General features: G+C 29.4%; 1 protein-coding gene across 1 annotated transcript; it reads left to right on the top strand.

Annotated features, from left to right (window-relative positions):
* Positions 1–2171: 2171 nt before the first annotated feature.
* LOC130951400 (LRR receptor-like serine/threonine-protein kinase IOS1) lies at positions 2172–7253 on the top strand. Its single transcript, XM_057880049.1, has 13 exons — positions 2172–2433; positions 2516–3059; positions 3185–3669; positions 3771–3903; positions 3977–4048; positions 4139–4213; positions 4456–4536; positions 4878–5056; positions 5140–5357; positions 5892–6018; positions 6120–6188; positions 6266–6455; positions 6706–7253. The coding sequence occupies exons 1-13, from the start codon at positions 2352–2354 to the stop codon at positions 7106–7108; spliced, it is 2658 nt and encodes an 885-aa protein (XP_057736032.1). The 5' UTR covers positions 2172–2351; the 3' UTR covers positions 7109–7253.
* The last annotated feature ends 4807 nt before the right edge of the window (positions 7254–12060 follow it).

Raw genomic sequence — 12060 nt, 5'->3', positions numbered from 1 at the left:
TATACATACTTGCATGAAGCAAAAGTGTGTCTCTCTTCGGCTTCAATTAAAACAGATCAGAAGAATGAGAAGGCATAGCATGTGTATATGCATAAATTCACTTTGATGTTCCATTTGTGAGTTCAGCCATAAATCAAGCCCATGGTTGAACCAGGAAATACAAGTTACTCTGGTTGAATATAAGCTTAGCTTGATGAGATCCAAGAGTATTGTAACATCAACAAATAACACCTCATTTATCAACAAACTCGAGAAACATCACAATTTAGTCACATGCTCAGACATTAAATTACAAATTACAGCTATGTTTTACAACTACTTTGCGATTTTTAAAGTTGACCCGGAATAGGAGAAAAAAAAAATCCTACGTCCGTTTCTATACTATTCATTTGTAGGATTATTTATTTATTATTTATTTGTGGTAATAATTTATTGCTTTGATATATATTGTAATTGATAGTCCCATCATGCCATAAACCATTGAAGCACAAAAAAAAAACAATAATCAATGACAATATATAACAATTTGGTCTTTTTGTTACAAAGTCTAGAGCAAAGTCTAGGTCTTCAGCTACAGTATAATACATACCTTTCAAACTATCTAAGTATCTAGCTCTATTTTGTCTCTAACGTGGAATATATATCCGATGTGCTTATTTTTACTTTATTATTATTATGTGATGAGACTGGAATAATACTTGATTTTCTTTTTTTTTTTTTGTGGTCAAGGTTTTGGGTTGGACAATCCAATCTGAGACATGCAATAACAACATGAAAGAGCCAGGCCACGAAGTTAATGTCCTCGATAACTATTACAGTTAAGTCTTCGTCTACCTTGGCACCTATCCTCCATGATCACTATCCAAGCTACGTCTTCGTCTACCTCATCAACCAATTGGTATCAATAACTACCAAAACAGTTGAATTGGTAGCTGTGATCGTCATGAGGTGCAGGATTGATTCTCTAGATGCAATGAATTAGACTACATAGGACCATGGGCTTCGATACTTGTCTTACATGCTGGAAAAAATGACAACTTTTTGGAAATATTTCTTTTGGTCCAAAACAATGGTCTATTTTTTTTTTGGTTTCCCACGGTATCCCTCAACCCGACAGGTCAAGGACTAATCCGTCGCGGTACTGAGCTCCATTTAAGGGTTTGCCGCTGGCCAATGGATTGTTGCATGCACAAGGCGGGATTCGAACCCCCGACACTTGCTTAAGCGGACTAGTGAGCTAACCACTAGACCAACCCAACTTGGTTAACAATGGTCTATTTAATCGGGTTGATTCAGTGATTAACTTACTTATCTGTTTAAATAAGTGTTAGAATTTAAATTTTAATTTGTATATGCAATAATTTATTAGATATTGGCCAATAATAAACTTTTAACAAAAATTTCAATCCATGACCAATTAAGTTTTAACCAATCAAATTAAGGAATATTGAAAAAACAAAAAGGGTCTATTCTTAAAATTCAATTCAGTTTAGAATATTAATCAATATATTTTCATTAATAAATTTATTAAATGAATAAATATAGGAATAGAATAATATTAATGAGAACTTTATATTCTCTTCAAATACAAACAATCAGTCACAAGTCACAACATATACAAGTTTGATCTTTTTGTTGCAAAGAAGAAAATGAAAGAAAGGAAAAGCCAAGACTCAACCATTTAAAATTTAAACTTAGTTTGGCAAAATTTTTTAAAAATATATTTATGAGTAAAGTGATAATTAGATTTTTGAAAATTTTAACTTCAGACTAATTAATTTTTGAAGAAAAAAAAATTATCAATTAGATTTTCTATGATAACAAATGGTGGATATGATACATGTATCTCCTTCCATTAATGGATAGTGCAAAACTATAAAACGAACGGAATTGTCTATATATTTTATTATCTACAGTGGTGTATGTTCTGTTGTTGCCACATGAGCACTGAAACGATATAGTTTTAGATCGTAAAGCATTTATTATCTTTTGAGTATCCATATAATATTTATCAACTGCTCACTATTTATCATGAATTCTATCAAAATAGATAAAGTTTTACTCTAAATATTATTATCGATCTGCATGACAATCTTTCATAATTAAACATATCCGCCGAAATATATATGCAGTGTGCTTATTTTTATTACATATTTAAAAAATGATATATACAAATATCCTTGCTCTAAATTTGCCATAAACAGTTAAACTACATCCTACACCATAATTAACTACGTTGCCCCTTAAATTACCTCGAAATCATACTTCAACATTATCAACCATATTATATATGGAACTCTTTTTACTCTCCCGCTCATTATAAGGTGCAGAATAGAATACGAAGAAAAATAATGAGAATGTTAATGCACTTGCTTTTTGTGATGCTTGGGGTTGTAACTAGTGGGCTTCTGGTTCAAACCCAGTTACAATCAGGTATATGCTTACCAATATTTAATTATTTGAACAGTCAATTGAAACAATTCAATTTGATGAAACCAATATTTGTATGCCACAGGATTCATTAGCATAGATTGTGGGCTACCCGAAGGAAAGGACTATACTGAGAAGAGCACAGGAATTAATTACATTTCAGATACTAATTTCATTGATTCAGGTGTGAGCAAAATGGTATCCAATGAAGATAAGATTACTCACCAACAACAGTTTAGTTACCTGAGGAGCTTTCCCAACGGTATGAGAAACTGTTACAAAATTAGTGTGACAAGTGGCACTAAATATTTAATCAGAGCAAGTTTTCTGTATGGAAACTATGATGGTCTAAATGAGCTTCCACAATTTGATATTCATCTCGGGTCTAATTTGTGGGACACAGTGAAACTAACCAATGCATCACAGAGCAGTTACAGAGAACTGATGCACACTCCCACACTGAATTATGTACACATCTGTCTAGTTAACACAGGCAACGGGATTCCTTTTATTTCTGCCATAGAGTTCAGGAATATGGACTTTAACAATATTTATAAAACTTCCGGAGCTACAACATTGGCTCGTTTGGCTGGTCTAGATTTTGGTTCATTCACCAACCTAACATACAGGTCAGATTTTGCTAGTATTGTTTGGATCGATATTTGATTATTCCTCTACTACAAATTTGATTATTATAGTTGTTGATAATTTAATTGAAAAAGTATGTTAATTAACACTAAATTGTGGTATCCAGGTACATGGATGATTTTCATGATCGTTTATGGGAGCCTTATTCCAACGACCAGTGGACACAACTACACAACCCTATTAGCAATGATATACTTTCCAACCATTATGAACTGCCAATTTCAGTAATCTGGACTGCTGCTACACCAAGAAATGCTAATGGTGTCTCCTTAGATTTCTACTTTGATGCACTTAATGAAACTACACAGCAACAGTGCTATTTCTATCTGCACTTTGCTGAGGTTCAAAAGCTGGCACCAAATGAAACTAGAGAATTCAACATCACCATTAATGGAGAGTACTTTTATAATCTACTTCTAACCGATCACTCTGTACATACCATATCTTATTCATCTCCAGAAAATGTATTCTATAAGAAGAATAATATTTCTCTTGTTAAGACAGAAGCTTCTACCCTTCCACCCATCATCAATGCTCTTGAGATTTATCAAGTTAAGGATTTCTCACAATTAGAAACTCAACAAGATGATGGTATGTTCTAAAATATTATTCTTTTCATTGTCATCAGTAATCTTATAGTTATAGTTCTGTATATATGGGCCTCATTGTTAACTCTCTAATATCTGTGGTAGTTGATGCTATCACAAATATCAAGAAAGTTTACAGGGTGACCCAAAATTGGCAAGGTGATCCATGCGCTCCTGTAGCATACATGTGGGAGGGTCTAAATTGTAATTTTAATGGCACCCCAAGAATCACATCCTTGTAAGTATGCATATATAGATTTGATTTGTTAAGTATAATGAACCGTTTATAATGTATTTGGAAATTCATGCAGGAATTTATCTTCAAGAGGACTCACTGGACACATAGCAGTTTATATCTCCAAGCTTACTGAGTTAGAGTCCTTGTGAGTGACTCCAATGCAAATTCGTTGAATTTTTGTATGTCTTTTCCTATCCTCCTCTTGGATTGTAGTGATTTGAGTTTGTTGTGTCAGGGATTTATCAAATAATAGCTTAATTGGGGAGATACCTGTTTTTCTGGTAGAAAATCTGCCATTGCTTAGAGTCCTGTAAGTTTATTTCATACTCTCAGCATTAATATAAATTAGGAAAACTTTCAAGTGTACTGGTATACTGGTATTTCAGTGATTTTTAATCGTTGATTTTAATTATAAAAAATATATATAGTATATATAATTAAGATCAACGGTTAAAAATGACTGAAATACCGGTGTACGGTATACTTAAAAACTTTTCTAGAAATTATTGATTTCGTTGTCACAAAAAAATAAAGAAGCATTTTCTTTTGTAGAAACTTGCAGAATAACAACCTCACAGGTCTAATTCCAAATGCACTTCTCCAAATGTCAAGTGAAGGGGTACTATCACTTAGGTATGTATCTTACTCTAATTTAATTTGATACCCTGAATCAGCAATACCTGTTATTTACATAGTTACATGAATTTCTACAAGTTATGTAGTATCACATATCAATTTGTTATTTGTACGTACTAATTCACAATTTATTTTTTCAGCATACTAGAACGTCACGGGTATACTTTTCCCATAAAATATTTTACATGTAGCGAATGTACTAAAATGTATTACCTTCCATGTAACTATTATTTTCTTGATGACACGTACATACAAATAAAAGTAAGAACCTCCATAGAGATTGCAAATTAAATGTAGTTTTTCACTTTAACTTGATTCTTGTTACTGAATGATGCTAGGTTGGGGCAAAATCCAAATCTATGTGAATCTGGTCCTTGTGACCAACAGACAAAAGATAAAAGCAAGGAAAACAATCCAGTTATTTATATACTAGCATCTGTTTCTGCATTTTTGATGCTCCTACTGGTAGTTCTTGCAGCAGTTAACATCATTTACATTAAAAAGAGAAAGCTAAAAGGTAAAAGAAACAATACTGCAAACTACAATTTACAGTCCTCTAAGTACAATTAACCATGACACACATTTTGACCTTAAAATTAGATGATGTCTACATTCATATGGAATCTGGTGATCCTTTGGAATCCAAGCGCCGACAATATTCATTCGATGAAGTTGTTAACATGACCAATAACTTCGAGAGAGTCCTCGGTAGAGGTGGATTTGGAACAGTTTACTATGGCGTTATTGATGATATTCCAGTAGCTGTCAAGATGCTTTTGCAATCATCAGTACAGGGATATCAGGAATTTCTTGCAGAGGTAAATTTGATAATAAAAATATGGGGAATGCTAGGGGGACAATGAGTTTGGTGAACAATATGAACAACCACCAATCAAATAAAAACACACTATACTTTTAAATTAACCCTCTAAATTTTAATATTAAAATAACCATCCGTACACTAGTAAAATGAACATCCAATATATCTATTGTTTACATTGTTTAATATTTTCATTGTTCACCTATACTTTTCCTAAAAATATTGGTTATCTAATATTTCTTGAATCTCAGTACAAAATATTCAATAAGTATAAAAACAAATCCGCCGCTAAATCAACCGCCACATAATTACTTATTGAGAAAGTGTAGGAGGTCAGCACTTTTATTAAAATCTGGCCAGCACTTAACCAGTAAAAAAAAGTGAGTAATTCCATACTATTAGATGTAATGTCACACCATTAAAAATATTAATGATGACTAATTGATGATTATAAATCACAAAACTTGCTAATTAAACATGTTATAACCAAATTATCAAATTCTTTTACACACTAAAATGAGATAAATTACAGGTTAAATTTTTTATGAGGGTTCACCACAGAAACCTGACTTCTCTGATTGGATACTGCAATGAAGGCGACAACATAGGGCTCATCTATGAATATATGGCAAATGGGAACCTCAATGAACATCTTTCAGGTGTATATCTGAATTACTTATTTTTTGTTTAATTTAGATTTAATTAACTTAATTATGCTACAAATACAGGCTTTTAAAAGTACTTAATCATAATTGTGCAGGAAAAACTACCCGGAAAAAATTCTTAACTTGGGAGGACAGACTCCAAATAGCAGTGGATGTAGCCCAAGGTTAACTAGAAAGCTAACAAACCATTTTCTTCAATCTCATCCTATTTTCTTTAATTTGTACTAAAATCTTGTGTCAGGATTGGAATACCTGCATAGTGGTTGCAAGCCACCTATAATCCACAGAGATATAAAATGTACAAACATTTTGTTAAATGAAAATTTTCAAGCGAAATTGGCGGATTTAGGCCTCTCCAAAAGCTTCATTTTCAGTGGAGACACACATGTGTCCACTATGGTTGCTGGAACTCCTGGCTACCTTGATCCAGAGTAAGTGTTGTAATTACTTTTGGTTTAAATTTTATTTTTAAAGTTTAGTTTGAATTATTTAATTTTAATTTTAATTACTCTGTTGGTCTCTATAGTTTCATCAAATTTATAATTAGATTTCTATATTTTTTTTCTTTTCAATTAGGTCTCTATACTATTTTTTATTCTGTAATTATGTTATTTTCATGAGTTTGAAGAAACTACTATAAGACCTTTATAAATTAACGAAACTATATTATTGGTCATGCAGGTACCAAACATCAAATAAATTAACAGAAAAAAGTGATGTGTATAGTTTTGGAGTAGTTCTTTTGAAGATAATCACAGGTCAAGCAGCACCAGCATCAAAAGCACATAACAATGCTCACATAAGTCAGTGGGTGGGTTCTGTGGTTGCTAGAGGGGACATAGAACGTATTGTAGACCCAAGCTTAGAAGGAGATTTCGACATTTATTCTGCATGGAAAGCAGTTGAAGTAGCAATGGCATGTGTCTCTATTAGTTCTAAAGAAAGGCCGTACATGAGAGATGTTTTAGTTGAGCTGAAGGAGTGTTTGGCGGTGGAATCAGCTCGGAAAAATGTTGGCGCCAAAGATTCAAATGAGTTGGTTACCATGAATCCAGTTACTGAAATTAGTCCCATAGCTAGATAGTTAATAAATAATTCCTTCCTAATCCTAGTGCTTAAAATGAAATACTCTAAGTTGTATTGTGTTTCATTTTCTTTTGTTTCCTTGTTTCTTTACTTTAATTCCAGTGGTATGACTCTTTTTATGGGTTATTCTTAGGATTTAGAAATCATGTCTAATAAACGTGTAAAAAAAAATTATGAAAAGTAAGAAGTAAAAAAAATAAATACAAAAAATAAAAAATAAAAAATTGCAAAACTTAGCTTGTATTAAAATGTGCAATAATAAAATTTAAATAATAAAAAAAATTGAAATGACGAAAAGAAAAATGAAGTCTTCTAATATAGAGTGAGTAAGCGTGTGAATAAATCAAAGCCCTCTCTAGCTTATTTAAACTAATTTTATTTATAGAGAAAAAATCCTAAAGTAATTGGTATAACTTTGGATTTCAAGTAGTCTTAGACCTCAAGCAAATTTAAATTCCAAATAATTTTGTATTTTAAGTAAATTTGTGTATAAAACGTAAGTTAACTTAACCACCAAATTTAACTCATTTTTATTTTCTTTAACTATAGTCATATATGATTTTCGACTTTAACTATTGAATTATTTTTTATGTCGATCATTTGTGGCAAATTATTTTGTACAACAATCAGAAAAACTTTGCAACCTCTATTGTTTAATTAAAGAGAATTTAAGTTTTACTTTGTGTATACAACATTTTATTGACTAATAACATATTTTTAATAGAGTTTAGTTCGTAATAAATTAGTCTTTAGTTTATCAAACTGATGCAAAAAAGCAAAAGAAAAATTAAAGGGAGAAAATAAAAAATGCTAATACGTATGATATATTTTTCTATCAAAAGAACCTGTTATATTTACTTATAAAGATTAAAAATGTATTCAAAATATTTGATTCTAGATACATTCAAGAGAATATAAAATTATACTTATTAATTATTTTATTCCTGTATATATTTATTTTTTTTTTGAAAAATCCTATATTTATTCATTTAATAAATTTATTAATGAAAAAATATGAATGTTAAGAATAGACCAATAATTTGGATGGAAATAAATATTTTCAAAAAGTTGTTATCATTTTTCCGCTGCATGCAAGATAAGTGTCGAAGCTGATGGTCCCAGGACAAATTATTATCAGTATAAAATTAAGTATCATTCCACTCTCATCACAAAATAAATAAATAAATAAATAAATAAGCACAAATGAAAGCCAGGCAACTTTGAAAGATATGTTTTATATTGTAGCTGAAGACTTAAGTCGCTAAGTCTTGGCTTTTTCTTTCTTTCATTTTCTTCGTACCAAATTGGTATATATTATGATTGATTGTTTTATTGTGCCTCAAATTCAATGCCACGAGATCAGATGGTGACATCTGTGGTGGCATAAAGAAGGATGGTTAAGGATGGACATATGTTGATTGATTAATATTTGTTAGATACTTGATATTTGACAAAAGGATTATGAAAAAAAGATATGGTAATTCATTAGAGTGTTACGTATAAGAGTATAAATGAGATTTGGATACCAAAAAATTAGGTTTGAGTTATAGGCCCTGGACTTAGACAAAAAAGATTTAATAAGACAACATCAATAGGCAGAAAAAATTCATAGAATCCAAAAATTTTGATGATGAATTATTTGTTGTTACTCCAAATAATTAAATAAGTAATATTAGTTAGTAGAAAAAAGAAAACAACTTTACAATTTATGAGTAGAAAAAAGAAAAGAAAACTGAAGAATAAATTTATTCGAGTAAACAGTAAAAAAAATGTTAAATAGATGTTTGCTATGAAATTTTTTTAAAATGAAGTACTTTATATTGAGATACAAACTTTGAATAAATTTTTATCAATTATATATTAATATTGGAGTTTAGATTTTAGGTTTTACTTGTATAATTTTTTTTATTTATTCTAAAAATTGAAAAAACAAAAAGAACAAACAAAATTATACTTTACAATTATTAGATTAAACAAATTTATTTATTATCCTATTTTTGTTTTTTTATTTTAAAATAAACAAAAAATAAGACAATAAATCGTTATACTTTACAATTTTAATTCTTGCATTAAAAATTTCGGATATCATTCTAATTACCTACTGTTTGAATAATTTTATTTCTCCAACTTATCAGGGGGCTATAAACTAATGCGAATTATTTAAATTATTTGATAATAAAAAATTTTAGACAAAAAAAATATTTTTTTTAAAAAAAGTTGTTTTAAATAAATAAATCTAAGATAACTTTTATTGTCAATTCATGTTATATTATTTATTTTTAACAACTCAATTTTAATACATTAGAAAAACTTTTCAATTGATACTACCAAAAGAATAATTTTAATCAAAGTCAGAAATAAACCCAAATATTTGGGATATGCTATATCAAGGACAAATCTATCAATCGTAACAAAAAAATATCTCATCGAGCTGAGTTTGCTTTCTGACTCATACAATATTTAAATTTTACAAATCATCTTAAATTAATCAAATTCTACTTAATTTTTTATCACTTTGGTTAAGTTTGCTCATATCACACAGTTTTTTCCTAAACCAATTATTTACACAATTTAAAAACATATAACGTAGAATTTTGTATGTAGTGAACTTTTTTTTGGAACATTTGTGTAACTTTTTTATGCAAATATACGTTGTATGTAAATCTTTTTCAAAGAAAATCTCTTCCATAAATTCTATAAAAAGAGAAAAAAAAACTAAAATTCTAAATCCTAAATTCTTATACGTCAATAAAAAAATATACAAGTAAAATCTAAAATTTAAACCTCAATATTGATATATAATTGATAAAAAATTATTCAAAATTTGTGTCTCAATATCATCCATTTCATTTAAAAAAATTATCTCAAATATCTATTTAACAATTTTTTTAATCTTTACTATTTATTCTAATAAATTTGTTCTTCTAGTTTTCTTTTCCCTTTTCGCTCAAGAATTATAAAGAATAAATTATCATATATATCCATAAAAGATATAAACGCTAACAAATAAAAAAATAACTATTATATCCATAAAAAAAATTTTGTGTGACAGAAATGTTTAAACCCTAAAAATTTATTCAAAAATCTTAAATTACCATTTTTCCATCACTGCTACCATCATGGATATATAAGGTAATTTATTCAATTATAATCTTGTTACCTTTTTTATTGATATTACTTATTTAGTATTGGGGTAACAAAATATTAAACCACCATCAAAATTTATAGACTCTACAATTTTTTTGGGCCTATTGATGTTGTTTTATCCCAATTTTTACCTAAGTCCCATAACACAGGCCTAACTTTTTGGTGTCCAAATCCTATTTATACCCTCACAATAAAACTTTAGTAGTAAACCGAAAAAAAAAATAATAATAATAACACTCTAGTAAATTTCTGTAACTTACTCGATTTTTGTGCTGATTAAACTATCCTTCCTTTCTAATTCTCTTGCCAAATGCCAAGTGTTCAACAGGTATTGGTTAATCAATTTCTATACATCCTTAGTCACCATTTCCTATTTCACCACAGATGTTATTTTATTTGAATTTATCTAGTTCAAAATCCTTTCAGTCTGAAAAAAAAAAAAGAGAAAATGAGACTTTTATACAATATCTTAATTGAATTCTATGTAATGATCAATAATTTCAGTTTTATTCTATTCTATATCTATATGAATATTAAACTCCCAGCAACAATTACTTTTTTGAGATGGAATTGACGAACAACTAATACCATTAATAGTGTTTATGAATGTCAAATAAAAAAAATGGGACGTCGCCAAGCGGTAAGGCATCGGGTTTTGGTCCCGCCATTTGGAGGTTCGAATCCTTCCGTCAGAGCAAATTGGTTATTGGACAGTCAAAATTGTAACAGGAGTACCCGAAGCTATTCCCGGAATAGGATCGTCTGTCGTGGAATTATTAAGGGGAAGTGCTAGTGTAGGACAATCTACCTTGACTCGTTTTTATAGTTTACATACTTTTGTATTACCTCTTCTTATTGCTGTATTTATGTTAATGCACTTTCCAATGATACGTAAGTAAGGCATCTCCGGTCTTTTATAGAGAATATGAATCCTAAATATTTCTAATCAATCATTTTTTATTTTGGGAGGAACAAAAGTATTTCATTGCTACAAATATGGATTATTAAAAAAAATAAGACATGTATTTGGATATTTTCCTGCAACTTTTGGTGTTCCAAAAGTTCCCTTTCGAAGTCCTGGAGAGGAAGATGCATCTTGGGTTGACATATAGTGCGACTTGTCAGATATATATGGGTTATATGGGATTTCTCCGTTTTCTCCACCGATTGAGGTATCCTCTCTTTCACCCTGAAAAATATTGATTAAATCGTTATAAATCTGGAGCGTGAAGTGTAATGAAGTTCAATTAGATCGATCTTTTAGTGTTTTAGGGAGTATCCAAATTAGTATTCTCAATTTTGAATTATTTATGGTTGGCTTGATTGGTCCAATAAATAAAATGAAGCATCCAAGGTTTGTCTAAAAATTTTAAAAATCTACATTTTTATTAAAATTTTATTAATATTTAATAAAAAAAATAAATAATTTTATTTTATTAGATATAATCTTATAATATTAAAAATATTATTGATAACTAATTAATTACTACAAATTATAAAATTTGTTGGTACTCCTCGTATATATATTATAAACTAGTACTTTGAATAGTCTTGGTGTGAAATAGGACGAATATCTGAACTCTGAAGAAACAATAAACAATTATTACCACAAACAATATAAAAATAAAAAAAAATCATATATATGAATGAACAATAGAAGCCGACTCAGGATTTTTTCCCCTTACGGCCCGGGTCAACTTTACAATATCAGATAATGTGTATATTAAAAATCATATATCAAAGGAAGCTAGTAGCCTAGTACAAAAAAGAAATACAACTATAATAAAATGTTTATCAAAAAAT

The sequence above is a fragment of the Arachis stenosperma genome, chromosome 9, assembly GCF_014773155.1.
Source record: "Arachis stenosperma cultivar V10309 chromosome 9, arast.V10309.gnm1.PFL2, whole genome shotgun sequence".
NCBI classification, from domain to species: domain Eukaryota; kingdom Viridiplantae; phylum Streptophyta; class Magnoliopsida; order Fabales; family Fabaceae; genus Arachis; species Arachis stenosperma.
Note: the sequence above shows the minus strand (reverse complement) of the source record. Positions and strands in the feature narration are given on the sequence as shown.

What these genes read in the sequence shown, in the direction of transcription:
- LOC130951400 (XM_057880049.1), top strand. Translation starts at nt 2,352, where the DNA reads ATGAGAATGTTAATGCACTTGCTTTTTGTGATGCTTGGGGTTGTAACT. An exon ending in CTTACTGAGTTAGAGTCCTT is followed by an intron (nt 4,049 to 4,138) that starts GTGAGTGACTCC and finishes TTGTTGTGTCAG; the next exon opens with GGATTTATCAAATAATAGCT. An exon ending in GAAGGGGTACTATCACTTAG is followed by an intron (nt 4,537 to 4,877) that starts GTATGTATCTTA and finishes GAATGATGCTAG; the next exon opens with GTTGGGGCAAAATCCAAATC.